A 20,777-nucleotide genomic window follows, 5' to 3' on the forward strand; every position below is an offset into this window, starting at 1 on the left:
AATTTCCATACATCATTGCTACAGGGGAGAAAAGAAATTGAATAATAGTTATGGAAATAATATTTTAAAATAAAATAGTGAATATATGCATACAAAATGAATTCCAGTAAGTACACAAACTTTGGAGTTGTAAAAGGAGTGCATATTAGAAACATTTTTCTACTAAAAAACTGCGCAAGAAAAAACATGTTGGCGATCACTACTTAAATGAATTTATTCAGTTTATACAGGTCGTTCAGAAATATTTGTTGCAAAAATTAAGTTATCATGTTTTAAGCATCTGTAATGTAATCTAGACCTATAGTTTGTTCTGATTCTCATTTATCAGTGTAATTTTCTGTATGTGTTAACTTGGTGTCACAAGGAAGACCTAAACGTATTAGTTAGGTGCATCTTGAAAGGATCCCAGTTCACCTAATCTTAAATCTTAGGGCTAGACTAACCGTGTTTCAAGTACAAGTGGGATACTACCACTTGCTTATATAGCAAATTCTAGAATTCGAAAATCAAAGTAGCTGTAATCAGAAGATAAAGAACTATGATATACCCTCATGAAAACAGATAATTCTTGGTGAATCCCAGTTTCTTGAAAACTGGATCTCACAAGTCTGTACAGTTAAAGTGTTTGTTAAAAACTATTTATTTACCTGTTTCTTAAAGAATTTGAACAAAGTTTTTTAGACTTTTTCTAGCTTTTCTTAGATGTTAAAAAACAAACAAACAAAAAAAAACAACAAAACAAAACAAAAAAAAAAATCTCACAACTAGCTTGAAATCTAACCGGTATCTACTGTTTCTGTTTGTAAACTCAAACAGGACATTTTTTGCTGCAATTAATTTTTCAAAGAAATAATATGGTAATGTTTACTTGTGATCTAGTTTGTTAATTAAAGAATTCCCAATAAATTTTCCTGCTTCCTTATGCTTGGCAAAATTTAGAACAGATCATGTTTTAAGTTTGTTCTCCAAGTATTACAGTGATTTCTTTTTTCTTTTCTCACTCCAAAAACAAAAAAAAATATGATTAATTCCTCACAGGACAGTTGTTCTCTAATCTTATAGATTTTCTATGGTATTTTATAAATCACTTGCTATTTGTAGTGAAGTTACCATCAGTACCAATTCTCTATACTAATTTCCTTTTTTTTTTTTTTTTTTTTTTTTCTCTGTGAGAAGTGATGTTTCACTTTAGCTTCCAGAACTATTGCCTGCTGGACAATTGCCTGATGGGTTATACCTAAACATGCTAAATTAATTTTCTTCTTTCTTATATTTCTTTTTCTTTCCTGTGTTGTGTCTTCATATATTTCTCAGTTGTGCTGATGCTGATTAAATGTACACACAAGTTAATCCTATATTTAAATTGCACTTCTAAATGCAGTCTATCCATTTATCAGGACACTTGTAATGGTCTGCTATAGCATCGTTGTTGCTCTGCATGCCATCCCCAGAGCAGACACATGCTATATAGCAGTCAGGGGCAGAGAATTCCAGGGAAATTACTGAGGTCAGAATTAAATAATCAGAGGTTTGTGAATTAATACAGGACTTCCGTGAATCTTCATTAGTAGAAAATATATACAGACAGTCCATTTCCATTCACACTGTACATTTTCTGTTCTGTGGCTGCCCAGATGACTTTTCAGTCAGTTCAATAAACTGTCTGATATGACTTTTAAGTATTTAAAACTTGCCTATTTTGTAGTCTGACTACATACAGAGACTCAACCTACTATGTGTAAGTGTTCTTAGTGAAAATCCAAACTTGAAGGCTTCAGTATCCTTTTCCATGCATCAAAATAAAGGAACAAAGATTTCAGCATAAAGATAATTTTGCCTCTAAGCATTGCTGTTTTGATTGACTGTAATGAACAAGGATCTTGGAACAGTCTGTGCTGTTACCATACAATTATTATACTAGCACTTCGGAAATACTCTAAAAGTAATAACCATCACTTCTTATTTTTTTTAAGTGCCTGATTATATTTTTGAATAAGCAGTCACCTTCTTTCATCTCTTATGTAAGTGTATCTCAAACAAACAAACAAACAAAAAAAAAACAAAAAACAAACAAAACAAAAAAAAACACACAGAAACAAAAGAACAAAAGAACACCCTCAACGTAACAGTGAAGAATTTGAAATGAAAAAAGGAGACTCAGAAGCAGTGAAGGCACAAAGTAGGTGGATTGATGGAAAGCTTTTCTGATATGCAAGCTAATTATGTGCATATCAGCATCAATATTTATGAACTACTGAAGATACCTCTTATGGAAAGCTCTCTGCAAAGGAAGATTTTCACTCTTTGCAAAACCAGTATATTTCAAAGGTAGCATTCTTTGCAAATTAGAACGACAAGTAAAAAGTTTGTGAGATGAAAAATCAGTGGTTTTCAAATGATAGAATTTAAGCTGTTTATACTTCTGTTTTAATGTGTTTATTTACTAGTAAGCAGAATGGAAAACAATCAGAATGTAAATGTAGTGTTTAATTTGGTTTAGCACAAATAAGAATTTGAAACTCACAGAGCTTCCTGTGTTGCCTCAACTTTTATCCCTAAATTATTAGATAAAAATTACTTCTGCACCCCAGCAAATCTTACTGAAATTGCTATGATTTGAGTGGGAATGCCAAATGAGCAATACATAATATTATGACATAATCAGGTTGGTGAGTTTATTTTGTCTCTAAGTAGAGCTAATAAACATTACATCAATGTTTGTATTAAAAATTAAGACATAAATTTTATCTCTCTTTTCCAAGAGAATGTCTTAAGCAAACTTACTGTGATGTTCAGGACTTGAAGTTAAACTGCAGGCATTCCAGGTGGACGAAGCTAGACTTGCGCAGAGTTGTTTATCTCAGAACAAGGTAGCATGGGGCAGCTGATACCATGAATCTGTAGAAGGCAGTGGCTGTCAGTTTGGAACTTCATTGGAATTTTTGCCTCTCAATCTGTGTGAGCAGTGTAATAGGCCAGTTTCAGCTGATCTTGGACTCAGTAAGGGCTTCTGTCACTCCTGACTGACAAAGTCTTGTCCTTCCTGTAAGTGCGGTTGTCTGGTTTCTGCTGGGCCTGTTCAGCCCTTACGTTTTCTCTCTTCAAAGCACTGTTGCATTAGATGACTTCTGTGACACAAAGTAGTTGTGAGTTTTTAAAGTCAAGCATGTGGTGTGTTTGGATTCCTCTACAGCTCACTTAGTATATTTCTCTACAAAAAGTACTTAGTATGAGCATTTGGGAATGGCAGGATTAAGTGTTTGGTCCTGTTTGCCCACAGAGTCCTTTGTCTATGCATATTATTATTTTTGTTAATTTTATGTACCTCATTTACTTTGATAACTGTACAAGAAATTATATTGATTAGATAAACGTTACCTTAGGATTGTTCTAAACTGTTAGCAAAAGATATGATTCTCAAAATTTCATTTTTGTCTTTGTATTTTTCTCCAGCATGTTTGAATTTTACAGATGTCTAATATTTCATTTATAGCACAGCAGTAGCCTTGAAGCAATAGTTGGCCAAACTTCTTTTTCACTGCCAGTGGCTGTTATTTATTTTCATCTTTGGTGTGTATTTAAGGGGAAAAAAAAAGTGATCTAACCTGAAATCTTCAGCCTGTTATTATTTAACATCAACGTTCTATATTATTTTGCTGAGAAGAAAAAAACACAATAAAAATTCAAATGTCTTCCTGCTAAGTAGTGAAATTGAAGTTGTTGTAGAAAGAAATTATGCTGTGCTGAGCAGTAGGAATGCTGAATTTTGCCAAGACTGTGCTTTTTTTATCAGCTCGCTGAGGCAAATCTGTTTTTGAGAGAATTGTGTAAAAGAAAACTGACTAGAAAACGTTTTCAACTCTTCTCATTTTATAAGGCTTTCTATATCCTGAATCATTGTTAATACGTTACATTGGGTCAAATCGTTTGCTTTTCTTTTCAACAATGAGCTTGGATGTGCTAGCCAAGCAGTGCATGGAATGGTGTCACCAAAATTAAAAGATTCTAATGAAAACTTTGTAAGAAACAGACATTATATATTCCGATTTTATTATTATTATTATTATTTTATTTCCAAAGGGTATATAATTGGAAGAAGTGATTATGTTCAAAAAACTTCTTTGACATACGCACCCATCTTGTTTAATTGCTTAGTTAGCTACTTGCAAGAACGTTAATGTAAAAAGTTTCGTACTGAATGTGATATATGTGACTTGGTTGAGAATCGTTTTACCGGGGTTGTTTTTTTTTTGTTTGTTTGTTTGTTTTTAAACTTTAATGTTGTGAAATTCTGTGCCATCTAGAAGATTTTTTTACATGATAGAAGCTTCCTTCTCTCTCAGCCCAAGTAGTCAGATAAGGCAGTGAGTTTTCTAACTTACTTCAGAGACTAAACTAGGCACAGACCTAATTATGTGGTGGTTTGCAGTCACTCACAGCAGATGAGTTAACTACAAATTCATCAGAATTCAGCTGGATTTTAAAGCCTAGCCTATTTAAGCACAGAAAATTTATATGCCAATCAGCATGCCTTGATGAGATGTGCTGGCAGTACATCAGACTTACTTGTCATTCTTTGTGTAGGAGTTCTGCACAACTTTTTTGTTTATTCTGTATCTCAGAGGAATCTGGTGCTAGTGTTTGGTGCTCGCAACCCTTTCTGTCTTGCATGTCCAGATATCCTAAGGCATGATCTAGGATCATAAAGACCTGTCAAGGACCATGTGCACAAACAGGCTTCTCTGGCTCCAAGGTATCTTTGTAAATGACACAGGTCTTTGTAGGAATCAGCATCAATGAAACAATTAGAGGATGTGAGATATGCTCCTCAAGTAAGGGCTATCACAATACTGCTATCTTTTGTGTGAAGTGCTAGCCATGCTTTTAGCTTGGCTGTCCACATAAAAATTTGTACAATATGCATTTGAAAACAACAAAGATGATCTATCCATGTGAATTTCTATTGCATAGGCAATTTCACTGAGATGATGAAGGGTGAGTAGGCAGGATAATGCTGCTGCCATTGCACTGGAATCCTCTGTAAGAGGAATGCTACGAATTGGAAACATTTCAGAAGAGGACATATTAGTAACATTTCAGAACAGGGAACGTATTGTTCCGTAGCTGCTTCTGCTTGATTTTACCAGTTTTCTGATTGTTCAACTTATTTCTGAACAAATTTGCTTGCGTATTTAAAGTGTGGCTCAAGTTACATATTTGTCATGCATCAGATTTCAGCTGTTTTAGAGAACTCTGGTTAGAAACAAATTGATCATTTAAATATATATATATTAAATATTTATATTTGTGTATATACTTATCATAGAATCCTTAGAGTTGGAAGGGATCTTTGAAGGTCATCTGCTCCACCTCCCCTGCAATAAACAGACATCCACAGCTCGATCAGTTGGCTCAGAGCCTGGTCCAGCCTGACCTTGAATGTCTCCAGGGACAGGAGATCCACTACATCACCACATCTCTGGGCCATTTATATATATTTTTGTGTGTGTTTGTGTACATATAAATATTTATTTATTTAAATATTTATATAATATACAAGATAACAGTAGGGAGGCGTTACAGTAGTAGACTGCATTGAAGAAGTGCCACATCCTGCAAATGAAATACTGTTTGTATTGTCTAAATTCATAAGTAACTTATGTACCATTCAGAATAGGAATAAATCAGTTTCCTTAACTACCCTGAGATATATCTAGTATATGGTCTCACTCCAATTTATAGGAGGAAGGCAAGGTTCCTTCATATATGTATACCCAGCGTGAGATTGAGAAACAAAGGTTCAAATGTTGGTCTGACCAGTTTATTACAAATCTTAATAAGGGAGATGGGGAAAGGGAGGACAGATGCTATTACAGTGCAGGGTGATGGGGAAGAGAAGGGAAGGCAGGCAGTAGTAAAGATAGGAAATAGAAGCAAGGAGTCTTTGTAGGGAGCAAGAGGGAGGTAGTTACCACCATGGATCCAGTGAGGTTTGTAGTTCAGTCATTGATCTTAAGTAGTGGTGGGTCATCAGGAGTTGTTGTTCCGCTGACGATGACTGTGACCACGGCAACAGTTTCCAATGATAGTACCAGGGATGCCCAACTGCATCCTGTTTTTCACAGGACTTGATTGTATCATTCCCTAATTTTCCCATACCAAGCTGGAGCTATTTAGTCCCAGGCCAGATCTTCCGCCAGTAAACACTCCTGAAAACTCTCTTCTAGAGGCAAACAGCTCTGAAGGATGGTACTTTCAAATGCCTACAAAGTGATGTTGATTGTCACAGTTAGCAACCATCACTTGCCTCCTCCATAAATCAATTAGAGTCTTATCACTACAAATACCTCAGGAAGCAAGTTTTGAGCCAGAAAACGAAAAAGGGCTCTCACTTATGTTTGTTTGTTGTTGCTGGGCTTCATTGTTGTGGGCTTGTTTGTTTGTTTGTTTGTTTGTTTTTTGGTTGGTTGGTTTTGTGGTTTTTTTTACTATTTTAAATTACAGAAGTCTAACATTGGTAGCCACAGCACTAAGACTGGCATATCAGAGGTAAGTATCCTGACCCTTCAAGAACAGCACCTTGGTGTGCAGTGGTGCTCAGGTGCAATTTACTTCAGGTGCTCTACTTGCTTTTGGTGTTTTCCATCTCTTTGTGGAAATAAAGTAGAGTAGATAGCAGTAAGATGCTGTGTTTTTTGCACACTCTTGCAGATAACCCAAGTTATGCTCCCAGATAGCTTAGTTTCTTGTCAACTTTGATATTTACTTCAGTCCTCTTTCTGGTGTAACTGTTTCTGTTGACTCCCCAAATTCCAAAGGCAAGTCTACTATTTGTTCTCTTTTTTTTTTTTTTTCTTTTCTTTTCCCCTCTTCGTATTTTTTTTTGGAGTCATATCAAATTTCATCATTTTGTTGCTCTTAGAAAATGCATATTTACCTAATTTTAACTGCATTTTCTTCTATTGCAAGTGCTGAATGTTTCTGAACAATATAAACTTTCATTGTTGACTTATCCATGTGAAAAGCTTTAACCTTCTCTTTTATCAAATATTATTTAAGTAGTGTTTTCCTTTAGTTTTCATTTAATTTCACTAGTTTAATCCTTTATCTGTTATCTAAAAATTAGAGGATGAAATTCTGAACTAACTGGAGCCAGTAAGAACACTTTTATTTATTTAATGTATTATGGGGGGGGAAAAAAAAAAAAAAAAAAAAAAAAAAAAAAGTTGGAAACTAACTTAAATCATACTGTACAGTGTCATGCTCTGTCCACTGTTGCCTACACCAAGCTGTCCCTCTATGTAAGCAAGCTCCAGCACTGTCCTGCCTTCCTAGAGACAGATCTGAAGAGTTCGTATTTCTGAGTAGAATGAGTTGAAATGGGTTGGATTAGATGATCTTATTGATCTTTTCCAACTTTAATGATTCTATGATTTTATAACACACATGTTATTACTTACTGGTAATGTCGAAGTCATAGACAACTTCCATGCTATCACAGACTATTTAATTTTGAATATTTATGCAGAACTGTAAAGGAACATATTTCTAATCTGCACCTGGGATTGTCATCCTTACTACAGACTTGAATGTCCCTGTTGAGTACAAAACTCAAAACCAGACAAAATGTTACTATAAAGCAACATAAGCCTTTATGCAATAATAAAACGCAAAGGAATGTACTTGAGACTTTACCTCTCATTTATTGCAAAGCAAGCTTATGTTTGAATGAGTCAGGTAAACAATCACTGTTTTTTTATGTTAAAGTAAATTAGGGAAGTTACAAAACTCATCAGATACACAGTATAAAGTAAGTTTAACAACGTAAGTTTGAGCACTCTGAGTGTGTTTGATTCTGTACAGATGTGTCTATGTCCTAATAAGGGTGTTAAGGATTAGTTGCGCTCATTTAAGAAAAAAAGTATGCTCTTAGCTGAGAAGCTAGGAATGCCTAGGCATTATACAAGAATGGTACCCTTTCTCTATGTATGAATGTTTTATTAGCTATAGTAGTATGCTTTACTAGCTATACTGTGCTTTATCATGAACTACAGCAAAAGGATTGGGGAGTATAATGAAAGGTAGGAGAATAAAAACTGTGAGTTTTATTTGCGTGGAAGTAGCCAGCACATGTCTCTGCCTAGCTTCTGGCAACATGGGCAATGATCCTGAGCATGGATACCCCTAGAGGTCAAGTGATTCTACTCCATGTCATGCAAATGTGTGTCATGCACAAAGATCTTAATGTATTCCTGCAGTGTTCTCTATTACAGTCATTTTTCCTGAAAGACTTCCTTAGATAAGCCAGATATAGCCCTGGAAAGACACATGGGAACTGGGGTGTCAACTGTATCATTTTTGTGGCATATAAATGTAATAGAAATCAAGTAAAATATATTTCATAGAAGTCGGGATGATGGCTTATTTCCATGGCTTTACAGCAGTATTTTAATCCTGAATTCTGCTGAGATTTCAAAACATTTATTTTTCCAGCATAAAAAGAATGTGGCACTGTGAGAAATGTCTTTTAGTGGAATTTCTGTTGATCTCTTATTTGCCAAGTAAATTGCATAAGGAATAGATAACAATACATAAAATTTTAAGAGTATCTTTCATAGTGTCTGTCATCATGAACTCATGAACTTTGAAAGTACTGTGATCATCTAATATAAGGAGGGAAAAAAAAATGAAAAAAAATATAAAAGCTAAATAGTGCAAATTGCAGTATATTTAATCTGCATACTGGTACAGGATAACTGTATTTGTCTAGGCTTAACAACCCATGTTGTTGCAATAGCCTAATGTGATGTAAAATGGTCAGCATATTAAATAGGAAAAAAAAATGAGAATACTAAACCTTTTAATAATAATAGAAAAATAATACAATATCTTGCAAGATCATAGATCTGGTAGGCATTTGTCCACTTCTATGAAATATAAATGCAAGAGGCTTCATTGATTACTATTAATACAAAGTCTCTGATATCATTATTTTTGCTTTTCTGGGTGATTTATTTGTATTAACCTGTGGCATTTTGCCTTAATGACTGAGAAAATGATGAAGTAGATCTCTTTGCTTTGACAAGAAGACATTTATTGTAAGTGACGTATACTGCAAATGTATCTCTTCTGGAGGAGAAAAGGTCAGCAACCAGTGAATGATCTTTAAATAAGTGTGTTTGTATGTTTGCACTATATGTTATTATTACTGTATGTGTATATATGTATATATATATACACACATATATATAGAGATATATACACACACACACACACATAGTATGTATAGTAATAAAATCCCTAGACTGATGAAGATAACTTGTAAAGCTAATGTTTTCCTGCTAAGTGATGTGTATGTTTTTTTGTAGAATTAGAGAATCAGGCTGAAAAAGACATTCAAGATCACATAGTCCAACCATCTGTCTACCACCAGTATTTCCTCGCTAAACCACGTCCCTTAGTACCAGATCTAAATGTTTCTTGAACATCTCCAGGGACAGTTACTCAGCCATCTCTCTAGGCAGCTTATTCCACTGCCTGACCACTCTTTTGTAGTTTTTCCTAACATTCAAACTGAAGATCCCCTGATGCAACTTGAGGCCAGTCCGATTGTTACGCAGGAGAAGAGGCTGAGCCCCACCTCACCACAACTTTCTTTCAGGTCATTATAGAAACCAGTAAATCTCCCCTGAGTCTTCTCCAGACTAAACAGTCTCGGTTCCCTGAGCTGCTTCCTGTAAGATTTGTGCTCCAGACCCCTCACCAGCTTTCTTGCCCTTCTCTGGACATGCTCCAGGGCTTCAGTGTCTTTTTTCAGCAAGGAGCCCAAAAGTGAACAGGGTACTCAAGGTGCAGCCTTAGCTGAGCAGAGTACAGAGGAACAATCACTTCTTAACTCCTGCTGGCAACACTGTTTCAGATACAGGCCAGGATGCCGTTGACTTTCTTGGCTCCCTGGACACAATGTTTATTTTGTTTATGTTCATGTTTACCTACAACCATTTCTTCCATTTCTTCCACACAGAAGAAGCTTTGATTGCCAAATGTTTTTTTACATGTCATAAATAGTATGTTTGTCTACATAGTTTTCATAGGCTTACAATATATATATATTTTTATGTTGTACTTTATTCTTTCCAACTTGAAAATTCACCGTAATAGTGCTTAGAATGTAAGAACAGAAGACAATTTTCACATTTTTTGAAGTGTTTTGAGTTTAGTTAAACCAGCCAAAGATTGATAAGGAAAAGAAGAACAGTAACATTCATAACAGAGTTAACACCCTAGTTTCTTTCTCAGACAGAATACAGCAACAGTTTCTCTATGACCCAGTATTTATTTATTTTGTTAGCCTCAAAGAGAGTATTTGCCCTCATTAAGATTTTGCCAGAGCTGGTATTCTCCAGCACAAAATTGTTTCATAATGAAAGAGCTTTTTTTTTTTTTTTTTTTAAATTCAGTTACAAAAAGAATCATTGAGTACTTGACCTGATTCATTTCAGCTACTTCAGGTAAAGTACTGTATCTCTGATGTGATATGGGGTAACCATTTTATGGACCGAGTACTTTCCTATGCCTTTGGCACATTAGAGAAATGCTTGTGTTTTTTCAATACCAGAGGAGATGCATTCTTTTGCTCCTGTAATGCAGGCAGCGACCCCTTGTTTATTCTATTTTGAGCCATTTCCAGCTGATTCATATACAACAAATCAGTGATGACAGTATTTTCCAGTTGGAGTCAAGGATCCCAACAGAAGACTTTATAACTGATGTGTATATGTGTGCACACAGTCATACAGCGCAGAAAAGTTTTAATAACAAAACAGGATCAGTATCGATTACTCACTGTATATAGCTGAAAAAATATTCTCGTCTTGTATTATTATACTCTGCAACAGGAATAAATGTCTGTTACCCTTTATCATCTCCCTTCATGCTGATTTTCAGTCAGCCTGAATTGCCACACGCTCATCTGACTTTGGGAAAAGCCAGGAAACATCTTTTGAGTACTACTGCACAAGCACAATAACAGTTTGTGTTGCCAAGCTTGATGCTAACAAGTGCAATATCCATGCTTAGCAAAAGAAGCAAACGAGAATAAAAAAAAAATAGTTTTTTATCTTTTTTTTTTTATACAAACATGTTTATGTTTCTGATTAAATGAAATTTTCTGTAATATATTGTAGAATTAGATTTAATATATTGCACTTCTTACGACATCAAAAGTTAAGCTTGTCTAGAATGCTATATTTCTGATAAGCCCACATTGATATCGATTAAATTTACATAATAGTAAATAGATTAATCCAGGCCACTGTAATGGATTATTTCACTAAATATTTTCAAACAAATTTTAGCTTCCAGCAAATTTTATCTTGCATGGTTTTTCTTATGCAAAGAAAATGCAAATTTTTGCATATGGTTTGTTGTTGTTGTTGTTGCTGTTGTCGTCGTTGTTTTTAATAAGGAATAGAAATACCAATTCAGAGCCTTCAAAAATGTATTTCAAAAAAATATTTGCAAGTGGCACTGCACATATGAGAAAGTTTCACTGGACCTGTTTCAACAGCAGTCAATTTGGAATTTATTATATTTTCATTCAAATTACAGGATTAAATGACTGCTTGTAATGAATAAAACTCATTTTCTAGTAATTTGAAGGAAAGGCAGAGTTTCTTGTGTGGTTCAGGTAATAAGAATGTTGTTGTGTTACTTAGGGGGCTGAAGAAGATTCAGTGCAGCAATGAATAAGTACAAGGGATTAGAACTGCATAATATCCAAGGGCTCCTCATTTAGGGAAAATGGGAATTAATTATTTGAAATGTTTATTTTTGAAACAGGTCTATCTAGAATCATAGATCTGGTCTGATTTACACTGTCTCTGTATTGTGCAAATTGTTATATTGTGATCAGTGTTCACAAAGGTAGTGAACTTAAATTCAAATCAGTTATAACTAATGAATGAACTGAATACCTGGCTTGTTTAAACTACTGCTTACTTTGGTAGAAATGTAGTAAGGTAGAGCAGTTGTGTATCTGTCTCAGTGTGTCTGATCTCTAGCTTATCTGCCTTAAGTAGGATCTTTTTGCTGTATTTATACACCTACTAAAGCTTCTAATTTTTGATGTGTGAAGCAGACTACTTGCTTAAACTACTTTTAAAAATTTAACGTCATAATTTATTAAAACAAAACAAAACAAAAAAACAAAAAAAACCAGCAAACAAAAACAAACAGAAATACCAGGCATCTCATAGCACTGCCTACATCTTTTAAATATGCCCTCAGTTTTGTTTAGCCTTATTCTTTGAGAGGAAATAACTAGTAAAGATGTCTTAAGAGGGGAGATCAAGAAAACTTTAATGACCTGTGGGGCTTAGCTGCAAAGTAATCATCATCATCATAAGTACTTTGTGCTGTAGATGTATTTCTACCCTAATAAACAAGTGTGATGTAAATTTTCATTATAGTGATAGTGTTAATTCCATTGTTGGGACTATGATCTTGAAATCTTGTACACAATGAAGTTTCACAATATGTAGGGAATAGCAAAGTTGAATTAATTCCTAAATAAAATTAGTATGCATTGCACTTCAATGATTTGTCTTTGTTTTGTTTCTCTAATCAAAATCTCAGTTAATTTCAGCCTTGTTCTCAGCCTCCCCCACATTAGTTCCATTGTCTTGACTTGCATCATTTATAGCATCTGGCTTCTTGTTAATCTGTCCTTTGGACCTTTACATCAAACAGCAAATTAATTACAGGAAAAGAAATCCCAATAGTACTTCTACGCTTGGAGGTTTTCACAGTTATTAAGAAGTGAATGCTTCTGATTCTCATCAGAAAGGAGAAGTGGAACATAGGAGAGGTTGAAACATGTACTTCACCGATACCTTTGGCTAGAAGTAGGTATGAGTCAGTTACCCTCTACTTCCATTTTCTAACTCCTCCAGTCTTTTGCTCTAGAGTTAAAATAGGACAAAAAGCAATTGAAAAGATTTTTAAGAAGTAGTACAAGATGTGTGTTTCTTTTTAAGGGATGTGTAGTATTAATGCTTTTTCAAGTTGCAGAAGCATATTTAAGTTTATTAGAAGGACTGCTGGTATCCTTAATGTTATCAGTATAGTCTTGTTATTAAGGTGCCACACTATGTAATCCACACTTGTGAGACTGCATCTTGAATATTGTGTTCAGTTTTGGGCTCCTTGCAAGAAGAAAGATATTGAAGCCCTGGAGCACGTCCAGAGAAGGGCAAGAAGGCTGGTGAGGGGTCTGGAACACAAGTCTTACAGGAAGCGGCTGGGGGAACTAAGACTGTTTAGTCTGGAGGAGACTTGGGAGACTTTACTGGTCTCCACAACAACCTGAAAGGAAGTTGTGCTGAGGTGAGGGTCAGCCTCTTCTCACAGGTGATAGAACAAGAGGGAATGGTCTCAAGTTGTACCAGAGGATGTTCGAGTTGGATACAAGGGGAAAATTTCTTCTCAGGATGAAGGGTGAGGCGCTGGCATAGACTGCCCAGGGAGATTTTGTAGTCACCATCCCTGGAGGGGTTCAAGAAACGTGTGCATATGGCAGTAAGGGGTAGCATTAGCGGGCACGATGGGGACTATGTACTTGTACTAGATGAACTTAAAGATCTTTTCCAATATTTTGATTATATAATTCTGTATTCAATTCTTTATTTTTTATTGAACATTATTAACTTTTTCATTTTGCTTTCTTTTTTTCTTTTTTCTTTCTTTTTCTTTTTTTTTTTTTTTTAACAACATAAAAACACAAACAGCATTAAAACAACACTAGCTACTGTGGTGGGGAAAGGAGATGGAGACAGGGGAGTTGCTGTGTGGTCTAAACATGAAGATACACACTTCTACTGAAATACTGCATTCAAATGATTTGCTGGTTCGGTCTATCTTTGCTGTCTTTGATTGCTTATTTCCCCATTTGTACGTTTTCCTTGAATGAAAATTTATTATCTCCCTGACTATCTTTTCAAGATACATATCATCTCTGGCTTTCTGATGCTTTTTACTCTCTAACTAAGTATCTTGTGTAGTCCATGTTTTCAATAGTGTGTAGATCAAGAACAAAGGTAGTGCCTTGTCCAGCTTTTAAGAGAAAATTGAATATAGTTAAGTAAACTGTTTTGCAGCAATATCTTTTCTCCATTTTTGTACCTTACTGTTATCACTGATTAAGAGCTCAGTCCAGCATTATTCCAAGGTTGTTTTGAGAGTCCTGCTGTGATTCTGATTCTTTAATATTTGTCTCTGGTTCTGAGCTGAATATGAAATTTAGTGGCTTAGCTTTTGAACAGGAAATTTAATTTACAACTTGTCAGCTTGCTTACAAAACAAGTACCAGTGCAGAGGATTGTCCTAAATATATATGCAGCCTCTCTCTTTTGTTTGTTGTTCACTTCTTCATTCCCATGAAGCGTGGAAATAGACAAAAAACATTTTCAAAATCTAAATTCATAGCTGTCACTTTTGGCCATATCCTCAGAGCCTCCCAGGCAATGCAGGCTGTGTGAGACAGCAGATGGTGGCTACACATGCAGGGTATCCATCCAGGAAACAGCACACACCTTCCCTCAGCATCCCTGTCCTTCATCTGCCCACAAAACTGTAGTTTATTGCCAGAAGTTGAGTAGTTGCTTGTAGAAAGATTAGGATTTTTCTTAGTATGTCTTATATGTCTGATTGTGTTACTTTACATATTTCCAGATAGACCACTTGTTGTCTGTGTTCTGGAGCAAGGAGGTATTCTGTGTACACTCCATAAAAAGTTTGTGTTGAATTAGCTATTGTAGATACTGAAATGTGTTTAGATGGCATTCAGTATTTTGAAAATTAATCTTGTGTAAAATGAGTAGTCCGAGTTGGCTGGGAGTATACAAGACAGTACTTTATAGCCTGAGTTAGAAACATTTAAGTTCATCTGGATTTGCATCAAACTGTAATAATTATGGTATATAACCAAAACAAAGTTTGCATATGTGACTGACATTGGATATACTGTTCCAGTTGAAGTGTTGACATGATTCTTTAGCTTTGGCAACTGGAATTTGCTTTGGAGATTCTATGTAAGTCAAGCTTTTTCTTATTTTTTAACACAGAGTTTCAACTAAGACTGAATAAGCCAATTTCATTCCATAAAGGGTAGTTGTGTCGGCTAGATAATTGTGATGAGACTGATAAGAATACAAAAAATTACCATTAGAGAAAAACAAAAATGCCACATTTGCACAGTCAGTGGGACTCGAACCATTGTTGTGTGGATGGATTCAGAACTGAAAGATGCATCGCTCCAGTCCTTAAAAGGGTCTTGTGTGTGTGAGACAAAGTACAATGTGTAGGAAAGGAACTCCGCTTGCAGGGGGGCTTCACTGGAGGTGTTATGGTATTTCACTGAAATGTCATGCCCATCAAGTCACTTATTTTCAATATAAAACACTGCATTCATCATTTTTAAGCACTGTGCTTTATTCTATACAATCTAGCCCAATCCTTGAACTAGACTGTCATTCTGTATTTTCCTGGGACGTGAGGAACAGTGATTCAAGTCACTTTTCTAATTGTTATTTTTATACCACTGGAAACAGTGATGACAGTATTTATGGCCACTATTAAAAAAATAAGAAAGATTTTCAAAGTGGGTCCCTGGTCCTATGGCTTTTTTGGGGAAAGTTATGCCTCTGTGGTTATGGAAACTGACAGTGCTGATTTCTGATAAGTTCTCTAAGGTAATGAACTTACTATGGTGATGGTTTTATAGCAACTGTAAAGCTTGTATCCTGGCTGACTGAATTCCTGTTGCCCTTATTTTAAGGAATTGCAATGAGAAATTATTATGGTATGATAGCATGGAGGTTAAAATACATCCATCAACTCAGATTTCCCTTCAAGTTCATGGGTATTTTTCTCTGCTAGTTTTATTGACCAAACAAACCTGTTACCGAGCATGAATGTTCAAAAAATGATTTTAATAGTGGAAAGACCAATTAATGTACAAATAATTGTTCTTTGAAATTTAAAACTTGTAGAAAGAAAATAACTTTTAATGTATTTTATTTCTTAGATTTTATTATTATTTTTAGCACATGATTTCACAGCTCCTCAATGTTTTTAAATACAGGTAATGAATTTGGGCATCCAGAATGGCTTGACTTCCCCAGAAAAGGGAATAATGAGAGCTTTCACTATGCCAGAAGACAGTTCAATCTTACTGATGATCATCTTCTTCGCTATAAATTCCTAAATGAGTTTGATAGAGATATGAATAAATTGGAAGAAAAATTTGGCTGGCTTGCATCTCCTCCGGTAAGCTGTACATAGTAAATGATAAGCTTTTAGTCACCAGTTGTGTACATGTTCAGAATAACAACAATGCAAAATTTGCATGTTGAAATTTTAAACAGCACTTTATTATGTGCCATGTAATGTCTCTCTATATATTTCAAGTTGTCGAAACTTGTCACTGAAATATCTTTCAGAGATAATGGAAATATGAAACAGTCTCCTTCTAGCTTCATAGAAGTATTATTTTTGCTATTTTATTTAACTAACTGCAGATTGGATAAAGCAGACTATGAAATTGTGTGTAATCCAATCCAAGAATTGCTTTGGGAAAGTGTGAATTGTTCTGACAAGTTACTTTTACATATATAATTAATACTGAGGAAACGCTTCTGATCAGCTATAATGCAAGGTATAGTTTCCTAGTCTTCAACTTGTCACTTTTGTATTTGCCTTTTTTTTCCTGAATATTGCACTGTACTTATTAAAGCAACTGAATTATAATTTCTCAGTGTTTAAACTATTTCATTCTAGTCCTGATCAACTTCAGATATATATACTTTTTTAAGTGTGCTTCTAGTAATTAATAGCTCTAGCAAATACAGCAAAGGTGTTTTATGAAGTTTATCAGAACTATTTGGGCACAATTTAAAAACAAAACAAAAAAACGCCAAAAAGAACACCTAAAAGTGATGCTGATCCTCACCCCGTGTAAATGGAAAAATTGATTTGACACAAGGAAAATGGGCTTCTTCCACTTTAATTTAACATATCCTTTTAAAAAGTAGGCTACAGTTCAGTGTTCATAAATTATATAAAATTTATATATAAACACTATATAAAGTGTTACATGGGCATAACAGTTACTGTTTACATTTAATGTTCATATCTATATTGCTTGAACGTTTTATTGTTTTACTTGAAATGAGGTATTGCAGCAGTTTTTTTGTTGTTGTTTTTCTTATTTTTGTGAATTAAATTAGAAAAATTCTGTGGCAGGCTGAGAGGCTGTCAATTAAGACTGGGGATGAGACCAGTAGAGGACTGCTAGTGGTCAGGGTCTACTACAGGCCACTTGATCAAGAAGAATCTGTTGACAAGGCCTGACAGGGGAATTCAGCCATCCAAATATCTGCTGGGAAAGCAATGCAGTTTGTTGCAAGCAATTCAGCAGACTTCTGGAGTCCATCAGTGACAACTTTCTGGTATAAGTATTGGACAGACCAACCAGTGGTGAAGTGTGGTGGATCTGGTGCAGAAGAGATCATTAAAAATGATTGGTTGAGTTTGTGGTCTTGAGGAATGTGGGCCTGGCAAAGAGTGAGGTCAGGACCCTGAAGTTCGGAAGAGCAAACTTCAGGCTGTTTAAGGAATTGTTGAATGGGATGTCCTGGGAAGCTGTACTTAGAAACAAAGGAGTGAAGCAAAGCTGTCTATTCTTTAAGGTTATCTTACTGAGAGAGCAAGAGCTCTCCATCCCGCAGAATAAGAAAGCAGGCAGAGGATGCAGGAAACCATCATGTCTTGGCAAGAACCTACTTGTCAAACTGAGGGAAAAGAATGGGATATATCAGCAATGGAAACAAGGACATAACACTTAGGAAGAATACAGGGATGCTGTCCAGACTTGCAGAGGTGGGATTAGGAAAGCCGAGCCACAGATGGAACTCAACCTGATGAGGGATGTTAAAAACAACAAGAAGGGGTTCTGTAGGTACACTGATCAGAAGAGACAGAGTGTAATGTACTTCCTCGGATAAATGACAAGGGAGAACTAGCTACAACAGAAGGCTGAGGTACTCAGTGATATCTTTGTGTCAGTCTTCGTGCTCAGCCAGGATTCTCACATTTCTGAACCTCACATCCCTGAAACTCTTGGTGAGAAATGGGAGTTTCCTCCTACACAATGTAAGGGCAGAGCAAGTCTGAGACCACCTCATGGGTGGAATGTGTATAAGTCTATGGGTCTGGACAGCAAGTATCCCAGGGTCCTAAGGGAACTGGTTGATGGGATTGCTGAGCTGCTCTTTATCATATTTGAAAAGTTGTGGCTGTCAGGTGAAATCACTGGTGACTGGAAAAGGGGAAACATCACTTTCATTTATAAGGAAGTGCGGAAGGAGGAGTCAGGGAACTACAGGCTGGTGGGCATCACCTCCATGCCTGAGATTGTGGAACAGATCCTCCTTGAATACATATTAAGGCACGTGAGGTTGAGCAGGTGATCAAAGACAGCCAGCATAACTTCACTAAGAGAAAATCATTCTTGATTAAATCACTGGCCATATATGGTGGAGTAACAGCATCTGTAGACAAAGGGAAGTCAACTGGTGTCATCTCTGCAAGGCCTTTGATTTGGTCCTGTACAATATCCTTATCTCTAAATTGGGGTGAGATAAAATAGAGGATGGGATCAAGTGTGCTCTCAGCAAGTTTAGCAAGGACTCAAAGCTTAGTGGTGCAGTTAATAGAACAGAAGGCAGGGATGCATCCGGAGAGACTTTGATTAACTTAAAAGGTGGGCCTTTGTCAACCTATGAGGATCGATCAGCAAAGTGAAGTGCAAAGTTCTGCACTTGTGTCAAGGTAATCTCAGGTATGTATACAGACTAACTCCTTGAGAATACCCCTGCTGAGAAGGACTTAAGGGTACTGGTAGATGGAAGAACTTAACATGAACTAGCAGTGTGCTGTTGCAGCCCAGAAGGCCAATGGTAACCTGGACTTCATGAGAAGAGGAGTAGCCAGAAGGACAAAAGAGGTTATTGTCCTTCTGGCTGCCCCTTCTTCCTCCTCTACTCCACCCTCATGAAGCCCTACCTGGAATAGTGCATCTAGATCTTGGGTCCCCAGTATAGGAGGGATGTTGAGCTTTTGGAGAGGGTCCACAGGAGGGCCGCAAAGATGAACTGAGGGCTGGAGCACCTCTCCTGAGAAGACAGGCTGAAGGGGCTGGACTTGTTCAATCTGGAGAAGAGAAGGCTGTGAGATGACCACGTTGCAGCCTTGAAGTATTTAAAGCGAGGTTATAAACAGGAGGGAGGTCAGCTTTTTACAATAGTAGTTAGTGATAGGACAGGGGGTAATGGTTTTAAACTAGAGGAAGGGAGATTTAGTAATCTAAAACAGGGAAAAGTTTTTCACCAAGAAGGTGCTGAGGTGCTGGAACTGGCTGCCCAGAGAGGCTGTGGATGCCCTATCCCTGGAGGTATTCTAGGCCAGGTTGGATGGGGCCCTGTACAACCTAATCTAATGTTTGATCTAGTGGTTGGCAACTTTGCCAGTGGTATGTATTTGGAGCTTACTGGTTGTTGAGGTCTCTTTCAATCCAAGTCATGCTATTATTCTGTGATTGATTCTATGAAGGAAAATATTTTTTAGCATTAAATTTACCTTCTTTTTTTTTTTTTTTTTTTTTTTTTTTTTTTTTTTTTTTTTTTTTTTCCTTTCTAGGCTTTTGTCTCTGAAAAGCATGAATCCAACAAGGTCATTGCATATGAGAGAGCTGGTCTCCTTTTTATTTTCAATTTCCATCCGTATGAAAGTTATGTGGACTACAGAGTGGGTGTTGAAGTTCCAGGAAAATATCCTTTTCTTACTCTTTCATTTCTACAAAGAAACCTACTTGATTAGTGTGTGTGTGTGTGAGTGTCTATGTGTGTGTGTTTTCTAATATTAATGCAAACTGTAACTAGAAGGTTAGACATCACGTACTTCTCATCAGTACAGTTTTGCTTTAATTCTTAGTGCATAGTGACTATTAGAAATTTACCATATTCATGAGATCGCTTTGTAGAACACAAGCAAAAGTAGAGCTTTAAAGGCGCCATTTGAAAATTTCTTTGTGAATCTCCCCCCTGCATCCCAAAGCATTGCATAGAAATCAAGGAACTCCTGCTTCTTAAGTTACAGAAGCTGACCACAGTAAGATGCACACGCTTGCACAAGGAAATGTATTAATTTAAACCTCCAGGAAGATTGTGCAATTTCTGTTTTATAATTGGGTAGACTGAGAATGTGCTCTTAGCTCAGCTGAGAAACAGTAAATGATTAATCTTGGGTAATTGGCTGGTTTTGCTTGTGTCCAAATCCAGTTTTTCAAGTGCATTGACAAGCGAAGTCTAATGAATCTTGCCACATCAGTTTAAAGCACTGCAGCTCCTAACTTTGTTTTATTTTTTTTTTAATTAGCATTTTCAGCAAACTGTTGCTGTATTTGAGTTGGTTTCATGCAGCGTAGCACCTTATTACTTGAGTACTGCTTGAATATACTGACAGGAACTCCAAAACATAGCAGGATTCTGGTTTAGAAGCATCAGGTCAAATCTTTCTTCATTGTTGTTCTCTGCTGTCTGTATGATAATACATGAGCTCCTAGTAGAGACAGAATAAGTCAGTAATTTGGATTAGTAAAATCTTAATCTGATGCTGTGAGATATACCGATACTTCACTGTCACAGGCATCAGATATCCAC

At 36.1% G+C, this 20,777-nt stretch overlaps 1 protein-coding gene across 4 annotated transcripts in view; it reads left to right on the top strand.

Annotated features, from left to right (window-relative positions):
* GBE1 (1,4-alpha-glucan branching enzyme 1) overlaps positions 1–20,777 on the top strand; it is a 140,222-nt gene that overhangs the window by 92,530 nt on the left and 26,915 nt on the right. For all 4 annotated transcript variants that reach the window (XM_015880095.2, XM_015880105.2, XM_015880114.2 and 1 more), the window contains exons 13-14: positions 16,142–16,326; positions 19,756–19,886. In XM_015880095.2, the coding sequence (XP_015735581.1) occupies positions 16,142–16,326; positions 19,756–19,886 (316 nt within the window). The remainder of the gene's footprint in view (positions 1–16,141; positions 16,327–19,755; positions 19,887–20,777) is intronic.

This window comes from Coturnix japonica, chromosome 1, assembly GCF_001577835.2.
Source record: "Coturnix japonica isolate 7356 chromosome 1, Coturnix japonica 2.1, whole genome shotgun sequence".
Lineage (NCBI taxonomy): Eukaryota > Metazoa > Chordata > Aves > Galliformes > Phasianidae > Coturnix > Coturnix japonica.